We start from the raw sequence: 18,016 nt of genomic DNA, 5'->3' as shown, positions 1-18,016 counted from the left end.
CTTATGTAAGTGTTCTTGGACAGTTGACCATGATGAATTAAGTTTCTCTGCTAATTCTTGTATGGTTTGAGTTGGATCTGATTCAACGAGAGTTTTAAGAGTATCGTCATCTAGAGTAAGAGGTCTTCCAAAAATCAGGACGATCAGAGAGATCAAAATTTATTTCTGCAAATCTCCTAAACCATTGCTGACATTTGTTAACCTTCAATACGTCTCCATAAGTTAAGCAAATGGTTTTGGTAGCCTCGGTAGCATTCTTTCCTTGGTGAAACAAAAACAGCATACAATGACGTAAATGGTGCTCTTCAACTTTAAAGTCCACCATATTAAAAGAAATAATCTAAAATAAAAAAAAAAAAACAGAATTTTTAAATAGAAAAGTAATGCTAATATTTAAATAAAAATCAAATTTAATAATTTATGTGTTATTTAAGAAAAAAAAACAATCGGCTAAAAATTACCTATTAAAAATAATTGATTACTTTCTGTTCCCCCTTATACATTGATGGAACTGGGCTGCAAGAAATTGATGAGACTATGGATTTAGGAGTGCTCATTGTGTGGTCTTGTGTTGTCACTAGCATATAAGAATGCCAAGTTGGATATCTTCACAAATTGTTTTGATTCGTTTCCTTTGGTGGTATCTTATTTCCAGTCTTCTGATCTTATCGTTTTCAGGAGGGAAAAAAGTCAGTTATGAGTGCATTGAAAGAAGTGCTCTAAGGAAATGAGAGCTAGCTATGATTGCAGATTATTTCTGTTCTCTAATTTGAGATACTCCAGAAACTTCAAATACCAAACAAAACATCAAACAGAAAATAAAATATTCTGTAAACATTTATTTTTACTTTTTAACATACATTCGTATTCAGAAAGGATCATTGAAATGCTATGACAAAGACTTGGTTTCTTTTTGTGAAAACTGATAGGTGGTGCAATTTTTTTTGGCTAATTTTAGAACTCTGTGCATTCGATTTCATTCAAAACATACATTCTCATTCAGAGAACAGCAGTAAATTTATATTGCTTGCTTCTCTGTTTCCAAATTGTGGTCTCTTATCATCTCTCAACTTTGACAGCCCCAATGTTTTAAATATATCAGTGATCTCAAAGCTTGTCAAAATGTGATGTAGAGTTATATACATTCGTTATGCTACTTGATATTATCTTCATTGAGATTTGGAGCATCATTAATCTGATGATGTTTCAGAGTTCAGCAATGTCAAAACATGTTTCTCTCCCTTGCCTTTCTTCCCCCCATCCCACACTTGTCATTGGTGGATGTAGCATTATCCTCTTCAGTATAAATTGAAGGAATATGATGCCCCCAAGTCAGTTCAACTGTGTCTGAGTGAAATGGCTGCAAGAAGGGAACTGATGGAGTTTGAAAGAGGCATTGTGATAGGATGCCATGTTGTAGACAGGGCATCCTATCACAACAGACCATCTGTTCGACAAATTGTTGACAAGATGGGCCATCTCAGGTCAACAATCAGTGTGAAATGGAAGCACAGGGAATCAATTGCTACCAACAGTGGATGACTCACTGAATGTGATTGTAGGGTGCTACAAAGAATAATACACCATAATAAACTGTCATTCATTGGCCAACACATCGAATATGGAGTTTCGGGCATTGACTGGAACATGAATCCGCACAAAAAAATTCAGAACTCACAACATGGGTTTCCATGGTAGGGCTATGGTATGCAAGCCCCACATTACCCAAACTAATGCAGCATTTTCTTCAGTGGTGCAAAGAGCATGTACAGTGGAACATGGAAGCTTGAAAAGCCTTGTTATGGAGCAACAAATCACACTACACTCTCTACTGAGTAAATGCACTCTGATAACAGTGCACAATCCCAACTATGAAATTCAAAGGTGGCAGTGTGATGGTATGATCCTGTTTTTCCTAGTTTGGCCTTGGACCTCTGTTTGTGGTGCCATGAACATTCTGGACAATGCTGTGCTTCCTGCTCTGTGATGTTTCTGCAGAACTAACCATTGTCTCTTTGAGCAAGACAATGCACCGTGTCATAAGGCTGCTGCTGTAACTGTGTGGTTTGTGGACATGAGCATCGCCACACTTGACTGGCCTCCACAGAGTCCTGATCTCAATTACATCACTAAAATTCCCACTGATCACTGTCATATGCTTGTAGACAGTATGCCTCATAGAATTGCTGCATTCATTACAGTAAAAGGAGGTTGCACATCTTATTAAGGTGAGTGCTATATCTCTTTGTTCCTCGCACTGTTGTGTCCGTTGACTTCTTTCCTATCAGCATAGTTAAAGTTCAAATGTGATTATTATTATTACCCTCAGACTTCCATGGAGTCAAACACTCATCATGGGAGGTCTCTCTCATAGATCATCATACCATGCCTTAAATACATTCATATTCTCTGCAGACACCACACTCTCAGGCAGTGTATTCCAATCATTCACCAATCTTCATGTAAAAAACCTGCTTCTTACTCCTTACAGCTTCCAGGAATGACACCTTGTTCTCCCTGTATCGTCCACCATCCTATGAAATATCTCTACAACATTAATTTGTTAAGAACCTCTTATCAAGTTTATATGTCTCTATAACATCACCCCATCCTTGTTTCCACTAGACTGTAAATTACATCTTCTCAACCTTTCTTCCTCAACATTCCAGAGACAAACTGTCTTAGTCAATCACCTTAGATTATCTCTTCATTTTTTTGAAAATTAAATAATCAAATCTTTGCACAGTAGTCTATATGTGGTAATCAGGGCCTTGTACAGTGAAATCAGAATCTCCTTACTTCTCCAAGTCACTGTCATCCACATCATTGCCAGAATTTTTTGTGCCTCACAATTAAAAATGTGTCCTGTAAATTTTAGATGTGTATCCACCATCACTCCCAGATCTCTTATTTCATTCATTTCCAATACATTCCCACCAAGTGTGTACTCTACATCCCATCTTTATTTTGAGAATTTCAAAATCTTACATTTTGCAACATTGAACTGGCAACCCTCCTATGCTCATTCACTTACTCTGTTCATGTCCTCTTGTAAAGCCATAACATCTGCTATACTCCTCATAGTTCTTCTCCTCCTCATACCTTCCGCAGTATCATTGACAATACAGATTAAACAGCAATGGCCCTAAAACAGACCCTTCAGGCACACTACTACTGATTTTCCTCTTCTGAGATATTGGTCCATCATACATAATTTGCTGATACCTATCAAACAGCCAATACCTATTACAGTGTACTAATAATATCCAACCCCCATCCATTCTAATTAACTATCAACTTATCATGTGACAATCTATCAAAAGCATTTGTAAAATCTAAGTATATTACTGCGTATCTATCTCCCTTGTCCAATGCATTTGTCACCTTATTGTACTAACTCGTAGCAAAGGCGGACCAAGCTAACATCAAGCTAATATCACTCCTATAGGAGTGATGTTAACTTGGTCCACCTTTGCTACGAGTTTCCCGGTGTTGTACTACCTTACCCCAGTTCTCATTTCAGATGCAAACTTTGTTTGCTCACACTTGATTAAAGGATTAAACTAAATTTATTATAGTCTAACCAAGTGAAAAATAAACTATTGTACTAAGTAAGCAAGCAGATTACTAAAACATGACCTTCCTTAGCAAATCTGCTGTCCATCACCAAAATACCACTGTTGTCAATCCAAATCTGGATCCTGGTTCTCTCCACTAACCTCTCCAACACTTTAACCACAACACCTAACAGAGATTGGTCTATAATTTGGATTGACAAATTATAGACCAATCAACCCATGGAACTGAAATCAGTTCTGTCACCTTCCTTATGAAGTGGATACAATCTTGCTTTCCTTCCACTCCTTTGGAGCTTGACCCAGTGTAAGACTCATATTAAACAAGTATGCCAAGGCAAATGTCAACTCCCTGGCACATTTCCTCAAAACATGTAGTTATATATCATCAAGTCTCACAGTCTTATTAACATCAAGTTTACTCAATTCCCCATATACTTCTTGTTCGCTTACAGGCAGTGTCTCCTCCTCCCCTTCCTCTGCCCTCAAACTCCATATGATGTCACATTCACAAGGATAAAATTACTTTTATGAACTACTCCTTTAATATCTTAACTATATCCTCTGTAGCAGTTATCCTTGTGTCACTCTCTCCAATCAGTGTCATCCTTCCAGAATCATTCTTTTTTCTGCTGGTTGTATGTTAAAAGAACTCCCTAGTTTTTTTTTTTTTGGCTTCATTTGCTTACTTGTGCTCATACTGCACTTTGCTACTCTTACCAACTGAGTTGGTAAGAGTAGCAAAGTGCAGTCCTTGTCTGTTCTTTGTACTCTTCATGAAACTGATTATTACCACTCATCTTGCTTCCATAATACCTTCTTCCTCTGTATTACAAGCTTAATCTCTGAATTTATCCATTTCATACCTACTTTATTTAACTTTCTGACCCTTGAAATACATTTAGCTTCTACTAGATAGTTCTTGAATATCATCCAAGCAGCATTGATATCCTTTCTGCCCACCGCCTCATTCCATGCTGTCTCCTAAGTTTTTCATAAACACCTGTCTTTTAGTTCTACATATATCTTTTCCTCACAAAAGTCTTCACATGGGTGGCAACCACCTTGGTGATCACTTCACTTCATGGTCACTATCATCAACTGGAGGGAGATTTAATGCCTCATTTATAATACACTGTGTAACTTATTTGTTAATGATATTTCATGTGGATTGACGATCTTTGCTAATGATGCAAATGTAGATAGAATTATCAGGAGTATTGCTGATATTAATTGAAGATTTGAATGGACTTTTAGCTTAGAGTGGGGTTGTAGTTTTAATATTAAAATTTCCTGAAGTACAGGAAGTGGATGAGATTTGGAATCTTGAGGTGATGGTAGATAGTGGACTAAATTTCTGAGGGCACATTGCAAGTGATGCAAAGTCTGCACATTGTATTGCTGCTATGATAAAAAGTACATTGGCATGTAGGGATAAGGAGGTGGTAGTGCCTCTATATAAGGAATTAGTCTGACTATACATGGACTGTTGTGCTCAAATTTATTATTATTATTTATATGGGTACTCCGTGGAGTCAAAGGACTCATTATAGGTGACCCATACTATCCATTAACATAATACCTATCATACATCTCCTTAAACTTATTCATTGTTGGAGCACTCATAACCACCGCTGGCAATTCATTCTACTCATTCACCACTCTCCAAGTAAAGAACCTAGTCCACACATCTCTATTCCTGTCATCCTCATCCAACTACATTTCAGTTATTCCAACAATATTTGGATGAACAAACTCAATCAATGCAGCAATTTCATTTCCCTTGTTTCTGATACTTCTAGCATTTGTATACAAACAAAACATTTCATTTCTAGATCTATAACATGTTACTGATACCATTCATTAGATTGACTTCTTCATGCCTTCCTCAAGCCATCCCCCCCCCCCTCATTACCTATCCCAGACTCTCCCTTTTCAAAAACCTGACTGTCCCCTTACATCCCAGGCCATCCCATTTCTTGACTTCTTGCACATCAGCTTCCTCTTTGGGCATTGATCTTTCTCATACTGTGTTCCTCTATCTATCCTGACTCCCCCTTCTCTATCTGTGTTACACACACTTGTTCTCTCATTCTCTGTACCCTCATGCTACCCACTTCTCCTGCCATTTTGTTCCAGATCACTAAACAAGAAACAAAGAATTTAAAATAATACTGACTAAAAATTTAACCAAACATAGTGTTCCAATCATAAATATCATGCAGCAACACTCAGTCTAAAAATTAATTATCTTGCTGTAGCCCATCTGATTATCATCATTATACACTTGCTACCCGGTGGCATGACAAACGTCATGTCATAACACCTTCAGCACTGAAGGTGATAAGTATAACAGATAGTCATACTGTATCAAATATAACATAGCATCTATAATTCTTAAACTGACCAGCATACATTTTGCAATTTGCATATTTCATTATTACATGCTGAGATGTTTACATTTTGCATTCCTTGATCCATGAAATGACAGTTAGGTACTATATAAATGAAGAAACCTTTCATATTACTAATTTTTTTTTTTACACAGTACATTAATACAAAATTTAAGAACCTTAAATTTTGTATTAAGGTTCTTAATAGTAAATTTATTTGTTTGTTTGTTACATTTCTTTTATCTTAATTGATCGTCATTATATAAATAAAGTGGATATTGGATCCAGCATTATTTCAAACTATGAAAGTTTCATCAGGTAAGTTGACCAGAGAGCTTACGGAAATACACTCCTCGACATTCATGAGTTGCCTTAGTATGGACTACTTAAAAGATGTAGATGCCACCCAAGTGTCTATATATTCACCTTTTATTAGTCCATTTTGATAAGGTTTCACTGGCCTGACAGCTGTTTCGAACTGGTTGGTTCTCTTCAGAGACCAGGCAGAAACCTTAAGAAAGCAAAAACTTTCATTAAGTGCTAAGGAACTTGAAATGTTAGGGAAATGTATTTTTCGTAAACGAACTCTCAGTTGATGCTTAAAAGTAATTATTAAAATAAAGAGCCAGAAGACTTCAATTCAGCGATACAAAATTATATAAGCAAAGTGGATCTAATATCCACTTTGTCATATTTCTCACTTAACTAATCAGCATTTTTTATGTTTAATTTCTGAAGTATTTACACTCTTTATGAACAGAAGATTTACTCTAATGTATTGAAGTTCTTAGCTAGCTTAAGTTTTTTTCATTGTGGTCTGGAGAAAATCTAATTTAGGAACAACAATCAAATGGTCTGTCATGCATTGATGACCACACACAGCATGAACTGTGATCATATTTAAAAATACACTCCAGATGAGCAATGTTTTCCATTAGAAAGAGCAAATTTCTGTTTTCATGCATTAGATGTTTTCATTTATAGAGTTTTAATATAAGATGTTGTTTTCTGTATTAGCATTATAAAAGTCAAGATTTACTCCACTTTTTTTGCTTTCTTTCTGTAGTGAAGGTTCAGTTGTGTTTTGGAATGTTCCAGAAACTGAGGTATTTAGAAGTTTCTTTTTTATTAATCATTGTTTTTTACATTTTATTTATTACAGACAGCAGCATATGTATGGATAGAAAATAGCAAAGCAGTCCAGACCCTTTCCATACATCTTTAAAAGTGTGTACCTGACTAGTGAAAGATCACTACATTAAGAATGGCAATTTATCACTGTCATTTCATTGTGTATTTTTGCCATTAATTGATAACATATTGATAGGTAGTAGTATGAAAAGTTAAAGCAAATTGGATCTCTGAGAAAAATCCTGCATATGCCACTGTCACAAACTGTTATATGCACTCTCTCTCTCTCTGTGCGTGTGTGCATGCGCACATGCGTATGTGCACTCGTACATATATAATTATCATTTTTAGAAATCTCCATAAAATCAGAGACTCATTGAAGAAGCCTACACTTCACTGTCGTGCATTTTTTTGAATTCCTTCGTGGAAGGGTATGATACTACTTGTCCTACCATCTTGGTGAGCTATTCCAATCATGCACCACTCTATGAGAGAAAAACCTAGCTCTCATCCCTTTCTTGACTATATTCATTTTCAATGTCCAAGGATGCCATCTTGTCCTCTCCCCCTTTCTATAAAATTAAAAATTTCATATGCTGTATGATCCTTTCTCCTGTGCCTGTAGTTGTAGTTTACACGTTCTGTCTATCCTCATATATTCCACAATCCCAGTATTATCTTTAACTCTCTTGCACTCTACGCACTTTATCTGCATCACCTCAAAAACCAAGAGATCAGATCCTTAAAATTTGTATTTGCAGTCTTTGCTATGTGACCCTCAGGGTCACATAGCAAAGAATGCAAACAGATAGACAAATAAAAAGAATGCAAAAAGATAGACTGATAAACAGAAGGAAGCTATCTATGATCAATTTCTTCTGACATGATCTTCACCAGTGTGATGTGCCATTGGAGATCTCATCATACCAAAGTTATGTTTGGATACAAATGTAAGGAGTATTCGAAATAAGAGAGCTGAGTTTGTTGCATTGATTGAGTCAGTATGCCTAAAGATAATTGGTATAAGTGAAACTTGGTTGTCTGAGGATGATGTGATGTCAAGAATAGATCATTTAATGAAAGTCTTGTGGTGGGTAAGGTTTCTAAGGTGTGGAAAGAAGGCAAAATAGTACCACTCCACAAGTATGGTTCTAGGACAGAAGCTTACAATTACAGACCAGTCTGTATAACTGTTGTAGTCAAGTTGTTGGAAAGATTGATTAGGAATAGAATACAAAATTGGGTCAATGGGCATGGTATTCTTTATGATGGCCTGCATGGATTTGTGAAAGGAAGGTCTTGTTTTAGTAATTTACTTGCATTTTATGATAAGGTGACAAATGTGTTAGATAAGGGAGAATCGTATACAGTGATATTCTTTTACTTTGCAAATGTGTTTGATAGATTACTATATGATGTACAATTGGTGTACAAGCTGCAGAGGATGGAAATAGAGAGTATATTGGTTAGATGGATCAGAGATTGGCTCTCTGAACGATACCATCAAGTTGTGTTTGATGGAGTAGTATCTCAAAAAGGATGATAAGTGGCATTCCCCAGGGTTCTGTCTTTGGCTATTGCTGTTTAACTTGTTTTTAAATGCTACATCAGGTGGACTGACTGGTAATCTTTATTTGTTTGCTGATGATTCAAAGTTGAGAAGAATTATAAGTAGTACTGCTGATGTTAATTCCCTTCAGGAAGATTTCAATAACTTTTGACTTGGACAAGGGAGTGGGGTTGTAGTTTTAATATTAGTAAGTACAAGGTTTCAAATTTTGGAGTGCAGAAATGTAATGCTGCATACCATATTGACAGTGTTCTACTGCAGAAAGTGGATGAGATTCGAGATTTGGGAGTGATGGTTGACAGAAGTTGATAGATGGTTGGTAGACTGAAGTTTAGAGGGCATATTTCAAGTGTTGTAAAGACTGCACATAATGGTGCTGCTGTGCTGTTCGTGTGATGAAGCTTACTATGGACAGACAGGAAGAATTGTCACTATTATTATGGCAAGTCAGGTCTAGCAGACCATGCCTTGGATACCCGTGCACACAGGATCGATTGGAAGAAAACAAAAGTAATGCACAGAAGTTGTTATAAGTCAGAGAGATTTTTCTTGGAATCAACAGAAGCCTTGTAATATATTCCAAACCTCAACAAGTATGGCTGTATAAATTTGCCAAAGATTTGTCAGACAGTCATCTTAAGAGCTAATTAATACCTGCTTTCTTTCTCTGTGTTTTTTTTTTTTTTCAACATAGATGGTGCCTAATTAGGACTTTAGTTTTCCTGTTGTACGTTACAATTGTTCAAACTAGTCCCATTGTTATACCGGACTATTGTTGTTTTGCGTACTGTAACAAACTGTTTTTGTGTTCTGAAGATGCTGGATAGAATACCAGCGAAATATCAGCAATAAGTTAATAAATAGTTATTTTCTTATCAGTCTGTGTCCTCATCTATATACTATTAAAATTAATCAACATATATTACATTTTTTGAAAATGGTAATTTTGGAGAAATGGAAGAGAAGTGAAACAATTTTCTTCATTCTAGTGCTGTTCATAGTGCTATAACTGCTGCTTAGATCACATTGGTAACAACTCCTTTACTGTCTTTGCCTCTCAGAAACTTGTTACCATTATGGAAGATCATGTGGAACATGCACTGGCCTAATCAACTAGTCCACCGGTAGATCAGAATTTTTGGAAAACAGATTTATTTATGTAACAATGACCGCTGCTCTTACTATTGAAGAATAGAGACACAGAGTTTTGTGATTAAATGAACTGAAACTGGTAAATTAGGGAAGCTTATACAAAAAAAAAAAAAAAAAAAAAAAAAATTCTGCTAACCTTACTGTTATTATTATCATTATCCACATTTTATGTCTGTTTGAAGTAGCCTAAAATTAGGCTTCTTGATTTTGACTGCTTGCTAAACTGTAATTGATTGACATTCACTGTCACCGTTATGTGTACTAAGCAATCAAATGTTTTTCAGTAGTGTAGTGTACAGAGATAAATGTTGATTCTTATGTTTTATTCATATGCTATTAATGCTCTTCTAATTTCTTTTCTCTTTTAGAGACAAAGTGTTTTAAAATTTTTGAAGGATTGTGAAAATAATTCATATGACATTAATCTGATTCTAAAAGAAAACGAACATATGGAATACATGTACACAGAGTGAGTATAATATTGAAATAATGCTTTGTAAACATTAATGATTTGGACCACTGCTATCTACTACCAGCTTTAGGCAAGGTTTTTAAGAGTGATATATGGTGGGTTGGTTTTTTTTTAATGTATATAAAATTATAAATATAAAGATGTCCTGCTTAATTTATGAAACTTTTAAGCTCTTTTAATTAATATTTGAAAAATTTGAAAAAAAAATACATTTAATGAGAGTACTGTGAATGATTGAACTCCAGTATAAGTTGTTGCCTGTCCACTTCAGTGCTTATCTTTGAAAGTTGAAGTAATTATTCAAGAATATAAACTGACTGCCCTTTCAAAGTCAGATTTGGATTTTTTACAATCTGAGCCAAGTGCAAAGCTGGAGTTTTTGTGTCAAGCACTTCTGATGTGTTGAATTTTTTTTGCTTGGTGTGCTTTGACATATGTATGAAAGAACTACAGCTTGGATGGTGATTGGAGGTTTTGAGTGAAAAGGTTTTCATTTTGGCAAGAAGCATTTCAATTAAATCAGAGAAGTGTTTGGATCAGAAGAGTAAAAACAATAATCAGACCATGGAAAAAGAAGAGTAAAAATCACAGAGATCATTCCATTTGGCACTAGTATAGTGCCAAAGTGTACAAAGCAGAGAATGGCTGTGAGAAGAGTATTCAATAGAAAAAAAAAAGAAACTTGAGTGAGGTAATGGTTTTGGTTAACAACAGAACTGGCATCCAGTTTGTTTGGAAGGAATTCTGGTTTAGAAAATGTGAGGAGTATTGGGAAGATGAAGAAGAAGACTATCCGATATCCGGATATTTCAAGTCACTGCTAACAATGGGATTTGTGAACATTGAAGTCCTCAAGAAAGTCATCTTTATCTGATTGAGTATTTGTACTCTAGAAAATCAAGATTCAGAAATAATCCAAATCTTCTGAGGTTTGAAGAAAAAATCTTTGATCTCTTTGAGATAGAGAAATTCAAAGAGAAATGATGTGGTTAGCATTTGTAGGTTTGAATGTCAGATCTTACAAATGCACAGGTACTGTCCTTGTTAAAAATGGAATCATGCGCATGTAGATTCAGATATGTTTATTAATAGTTAAAATAGTTAATAGTAATAATTAAAATATTTAATTAAGATGGATTAATTACAAATATTTGTAATTAATCCATCTTAGAGTAGTTCAGGTGGGCTGTGGTTGTTATTGATGCCAGTTGAAGTTCTATAAGAAACAGCTGGTTGGATTTAAATATCTAAGTGGTGGTTCAAACTGAATAAAAAAAAAATAATAATATAATAATCATAACTTCTCATATCATTCTCAATATGGTTGCACTCCTTTGAGTGACCTTCATGATTTCTGTTGTGTCCTAAACTGAACTCATCTACTATCACTCTTGTGTATACCCTTAAATAAATCCAGTACAAGTGTGCAAGATTCGTTAACTGAATTGAATAACTACTGTAACACAAAGTTTGAATAAAATCAGAATAAAAGACAGACTAGGCAAATAGGCTGAAACATTTAAAAGCAAGTTTTTAATGAATATGGGAACTTAAATATTGTAATGGACAACAGAATTAGCAAATCTGGTATCATGCAGAGTCAACTGAATAAATTTATATGGAATAAGAGAGAAATTAATCAAAATATTAAAACAACTATATATGTAACATTGGTTTGAACAATTTCTTGTCCAAGGATCTGAGAGCTGGATTAGAAATGAAACACTTGATCAAAGACTGGAAACTGCAGATATGAGATTATGAGAAAGATTAGATGGCATCAGTGGCAGTATCATATTAAAAATGAGGATATTAGGAAACAACATTATTAGCATTCAGGAAGGTGAGCAGAACTAATCAGGTGGTATGATTACTTAAACATAATGACAAATGATGTAAGGTTAGCAGAAGAGGTGTTTGTTGGCAGAACAAAGCCCCAGAGTAAGTCAAAGGTTTGGGTAGGTTGATACATCTAGAAGACTGAATTATAATATTTGATAATATTGGAGTTCTCACAAATAACAGAATAATTTGGAGGAAAATTATCAATAGAAAATTAATAATAATAATGTAAACTTTTCTTGGGACACCATCATAGTATCCTGTATACCTCTTCAAGATACTTAGCAGGAATTTGTTTATGCTATGGTGTTTTTTAATATGAAAACAGGGACTTAATATTTAATCGAACTAAGAGTTTGACTTATATCATTATTATGATTAGTTGCTTTCAGTTTATAATGAGTAATATTTTCCTTTTAAAGCAATAATGTTTGAAGTAGAAAAGTTTCTTGTTTTCTGTTTGTTTATTGTCATATCAGACTACTCAAAAATTGCAATAATTTTGTGGATTCACATGAAAATCTGGATAATTTCTGCAGTTTTAAACACTAAAAAATAACTTTCATTAGTGTATGGAATATCTAATGTGTTTCTTTTATTTTGATAGGAAGTCTGGGCATGGAAGGCAAGTATTCTAGTCCAGTTTGTATAATCATAATGTCAGGAGTGTCTGTCTTTTTTGCCTTAAGTTATGTGGTGCTAATCCTTGTCCATCTAAATTGTCAATTAATTGTGCGGTATTATTTGTCCTCTGTTTATTTGTCTCTGTTGCTGTATTGTCTGTGCATGTCATTGCTTTTATTTATTTATTTATTTTTGTTTGTTTGTTTGTTTTAATAAAATGGGATTTTTTTTCACCATAGTATTAATTATAGTAATGTGATATTAGCAGATGTTAGAAGAAAATTCTCATTTACTATACATTGAGTGGCCAGTTTATTAGAGATAGCTGCTTTAATATCAGTATGTAAGTTGACATACTTCGAAAACTTAAACATAGAAACTAAAATTTACGTAAATTTATTAGATGTAAAATTTTTGCCTGTGTATCATAGGCATCTTCAGTACATTGAAACTGAAACACAATATAAAATTACAGTTAAAGAATCATTTTCAAAAAGCATCGCTATAGCATTAATAGGACAACAGACAGACAGTAAAATTCCCAATTAGAAAAAATATATAAAAAATTACAATAATATAATAATCATGAACTTGTATAAAATGATGTAATGATATTTTCCAAAATGAGGATAACTGAAGGCCGTCAGATCTGTTTAACGTTTGGTCGGTGTAGAAAGGTCTCACACAACTCTCTTTATGTAAGCATTGTATGAGAAATCTACTCTAGTTTTCTTCCAAAAAACTCTGGTTGAGATGGCATGTTCTGCTAGGCCAGACTGTTCTGGCTGATGGTAAAAGATGTAAGATTTATATTCCTCACAACAGATAGCTGCAGATCTGAGAGTCCAAAGTAAGACAAACCACAGGATGCCTGGAAAATTGAGTGGAGAAAACTTGAAAGTTAGGTGAAGAAAGAAAGGTAGAAATCTTCCTTTCTTCAGAGTTCATCAGGACACTACAATATTAAGAGGTTTTAGAACTTTAGTATATTCAGAAATCCCTTTAATATAAAGGAGTGGAATCCAAGTAATAGGCTTCAAGAAGTCTATAGACTGGCTGTCTAAAGCTGTTAAAGGCTTTCTTAATAAAAGATTCATTAAAGCCATTTTTTCATAAAAGCAGATTCGATATAATTTATGAGCATTTATAATTTATAGATGCTCATAAATTGCACCCCTGTTGAGTTTTACAATCCTGTCTCTTCATCTGCTGTGAGCATCACCAGACCATTTTAGCTTTTAGCTTGTGGATGAGAGTTAGATTTTCCTTTCGTAGAGTGGTACGTGATTGGAATGGATTGCCATTGGATACTGGGTGTGCAAGTAGTGTGAATAAATTCTAGAACAAGTATGATATTGATGTGTGCAGTATGTGACCTCCCTCGATGAGTCCCTGACTCCTGGAGGTCTCTCTTAAATTATAATATCTCTATACTTTTAATCACTGAACATACATCCAATCTGGATGCTTTTGAAAAGGTAAGATCTTTTAAGATCTTGCCTCTTAAATTCATATGGTAGGCAATAAACAATCGTATATAATTTTTCTGATAATATAGAAATACTTACGGTTGTAATATTAAACAATAAAAATATTATTCAAATAATAAATAAATGCAAATGAGATATACAGGTAGTGGAATATTAAATACTGTAATGTCTTTTTTGTGTGTGTGCGCACGCGTTCGTGAATGAGTGAGTGTGTGTTTATTTCATAAATAAACTGTTATGAAAAGCTGTTTAAAGCAAATAAAATTAGTGGCTGATAAACTCAACTTTTAGGGATTATATTACTACTTTAACAGATTTCATAGCCTTATTGGGCAAGTTGTCAGCATCTCCATTCTCCAACCAAACAGGACATGCATGCATTTGAGTCTCATGGGCTTCATGTTTTGTGAATGCCTTTAGGTGATAAATGAAGTTCATCAGTCCACTGAAGATCTGAAATGGCTTGAAAAAAGGTTTGTGTTTGGTTAAGGCTAGCATCCTTCCATGATAGGATTCACATTAAAAAATAAAAATACAGTAAACCTCCTAATGGTACTAGCCTTCATCATTATATTTTGATTAATGTCGTCTTCTCCATTTCTGTGAAGATTGAAGGAAAATTAGCGGGATTTAAAATAATAATAATTCACTTATGTTTCCTCAGTATAGCTAACCATCTAGATGACTTCTTTCTGTGTCATGATAACTGGAGAATTGCATCTAGAGATGACTCTGGACTCTAGTTAGCTCCCCTTTTTTACTTCTACAGACTGTGCTTGTCAAGATGACAGTACTATAGCCAAGCTGTAGTATTATTGGCTGTTAGCAGTGATTAAACCCAGATGATAGATTCACCCACTAGAAATATACCTTTGCTGCTATCCTAACAAGGTCCTTCCTATCTTAAAATTGTCTTTCCTTTGAAACACACTTTCTGCTGTTAATCCTAGTCTCATATCATTCTGTACTGTTATACTTATCAAATGGGATGATCTTGGTGGTGTCTTTTCATCTTTTCATGAAAGAAAAATTCTTAGAATGATGATTTCAATTCCATTATCTGGTTTCACTCATTTCCTCCTATCCAGTCACCAAAATAATTTCTGTCAGGATGAAAGTCTTCATTCCAAACAAGAAAATGCAGCACATCACTTTGAAATTTAAACTCCACTTTCCCTCTTAAAGCTATACTGAATCTTGTAATAATGTCAGAAAACCCATTAACAAACCACATCTGATTTTGAAAAGACCCAGAGCAGAAAACTTGTAAATAAAAATACAAATATTTCTCTGTGAAGTTTGATTTTATGCACCAAATACCCAAATAGTGAAATAATCTTTCTTGGAGGTTTCATTGTTTACAACTGAAAACTAGCTTCCCTTTTCCAAAGACCCAGAGCAGAAAACTTGTAAGAAAAAATACAAATATTTCTCTGTGAACTTTGATTTTATGCACCAAATAGTGAAACAGAGCATAACAAAAATAGGTATGTTATAGCAAAATAATCTTCTTCTTCTTCTTCTGCAGCTTCTCCCACTTAAGTGGGGCCACTGTTTGTTATGAGTCTCCTCCACACCTTCCTGTCTTGGGCTGTCACCACATCCAAGTCCTCTTCTACCAGCTCCCTCCATCTCTTCTTTGGCCGCCCACGCTTCCGCCTTCCTTGCACATCCATCTGCATGACCCTTCTTCCCACATATTCGTCCTCCCTCCTCATCACATGACCAAACCATCTCAACCTTGCCTCCTGTATTTTCGCTCCTAAGTTCGTAACTTTCACTGTTCCCCTGACATAGTTATTTCTCAGATGATCCTTTCTGGTCACGCCGCACATCCACCTAAGCATTCTCATCTCTGCTACTTCCATCCTGCTAATGTTATTTTTCCTCAGGGCCACAGTTTCTATAGCATATGTCATAGCTGGCCTCACTACTGTCCTATAAATTTTGCCTTTCAGATTGATCGGCACCCTCTTATCACATAACACTCCAGCCATCTCCCTCCAGTTCCTCCAACCTGCTTGTATCCTGCATCCCACTTCCTTCTCACCTCCTCCATCTTCTTCCACTGTTGAACCTAAGTATCTAAAGTCTCTCACCTTCCTGATGACATTTCCTTCCAGCTCCAGGTCTGTCTCCTGGCCACCGCCCACTGTGCAACACATATACTCTGTCTTACTTCTGCTCAGTCTCATACCTCTCTCTTCCAGTACTTTTCTCCATCTTTCCAGTTTAGTTTCCGCTTCTTCTCTTGAATCTACACACAGCAAGATGTCATCTGCATACAACATTGCCCAAGGTGCATCTTCTCTCACCTCCTCTGTTACCACCTCCATCACAATATTAAACAGAAACGGACTTAATGCTGACCCTTGATGCAAGCCAACTGTTACTTGAAAACTTTCTGTCTGTCCTAAACAGGTCCGAACACTTGTCTTCACATTTCTGTACATTTCCTGCACCAACCTGACATATTTCTTCGGCACCTTCTTCTCCCTCAGACACCTCCAGAGACTTCTTGCCTTGGCACTCTATCGTATGCTTTCTCCAGATCAATAAATACCAGATGTAGCTCCCTTTGTTTCTCTCGATATTTTTCCATCATCTGTCGTAACCCAAAGATAGCATCTGTTGTTGATCTACCAGGCATGAAGCCAAATTGTTCCTTTGCAATCTCCACCTCCTCCCTCAATCTACCATCAAGAACCCTTTCTAGGATCTTCATTGTGTGGGACATCAACTTTATTCCTCTGTAATTTTTACAGTCTTGTGCATCCCCTTTACCCTTGTAGATGGGAACAAGAGTACTCTCCCTCCATTCCTCAGGTATATTTTCCTGTTTGCAAACTTTCATGAACAGGTCCCACAGCAGGTCAATTCCTCCTTCCCCCAGTGCCTTCCATGCCTCCACTGGAATTCTGTCGGGGCCCACCGCTTTTCCATTCCTCATCCTCTTCATGGTCTCCTTCACTTCCATTCTACTGATGTTCTGCACCATCCCCTCAGAAGGCTGCCCATCTCCTCTGTGAGTCCTTGCATTTTCCTCATTCAGAAGTCCCTCAAAGTATGTTTTCCATCTGTTTCTTATGTCCACATCCCTCCATAATACTCTTCCTTCAGCATCTTTGATCTGCCTCACATGTAAGATGTCCTTAGCTGCTTTATTTCTACATTTCGCTAGTTGGTAAATTTTTCTCTGTCCTTCCTTTGTTTCTAATTGATCATACAGATCTTGATATGCCATGGCCTTCGCCTGTGCCACAACTCTCTTGGCTTCTTGCTTTCTCTCTTTGTACACCTCTCTGTCCTCTTCCACTCTTGACTCATCCCACTTCTGCTTTGCCTTCCTCTTAGCTGTCACTGCCACTTGTACATCATTATTCCACCACTAACCCTCCTTCTGCTCTCTAATCTTTCCAGATGTCTCACCAAGCACCTCGATTGCACAGCTCAGGATTACTTTTGAATTATGTTTCCACCAATCTTGTACACTTTCCAGTCCATCCGAAATCCTCTCTAACACTCTCTCCCTAAAACGATTCCTCACACTCTCTTCTTTTAAGCTAAACCACTTAATTGTCTTCATCCCATGGCAACCAGAAGTTCTTATCTTCGATCTTAATTTAAAGTCTGCGCACAGCAGTCGGTGTTGTTGTGCTACTTGATCTGTTGGAATTACCTTACAATTTGTCACAACCTTAAGATGTTTTCTTCTAGTCAAAATGTAGTCAATTTGTGAGCTGTTGTTACCACTTCTAAATGTTATC

The 18,016-nt window shown here is 35.7% G+C and overlaps 1 protein-coding gene across 4 annotated transcripts in view; it reads left to right on the top strand.

Annotated features, from left to right (window-relative positions):
* Positions 1-18,016, top strand: part of LOC150097930 (required for meiotic nuclear division protein 1 homolog) — a 171,847-nt gene that overhangs the window by 71,222 nt on the left and 82,609 nt on the right. For 3 of the 4 annotated variants that reach the window (XM_090406330.1, XM_090406332.1, XM_090406331.1), the window contains exons 5-7: positions 7,035-7,074; positions 10,190-10,290; positions 12,743-12,760. In XM_090406330.1, the coding sequence (XP_090262456.1) occupies positions 7,035-7,074; positions 10,190-10,290; positions 12,743-12,760 (159 nt within the window). The remainder of the gene's footprint in view (positions 1-7,034; positions 7,075-10,189; positions 10,291-12,742; positions 12,761-18,016) is intronic. The other variant, XM_090406333.1, reaches the window with a different exon arrangement.

This window comes from Typopeltis vanoorti, chromosome 16 (assembly GCF_054136105.1).
Source record: "Typopeltis vanoorti isolate ZY-2024b chromosome 16, IOZ_Tvanoo_1.0, whole genome shotgun sequence".
NCBI classification, from domain to species: domain Eukaryota; kingdom Metazoa; phylum Arthropoda; class Arachnida; order Uropygi; family Thelyphonidae; genus Typopeltis; species Typopeltis vanoorti.
The sequence above is the reverse complement of the archived record's forward strand: the minus strand, read 5'-3'. Positions and strand labels throughout refer to the sequence as shown.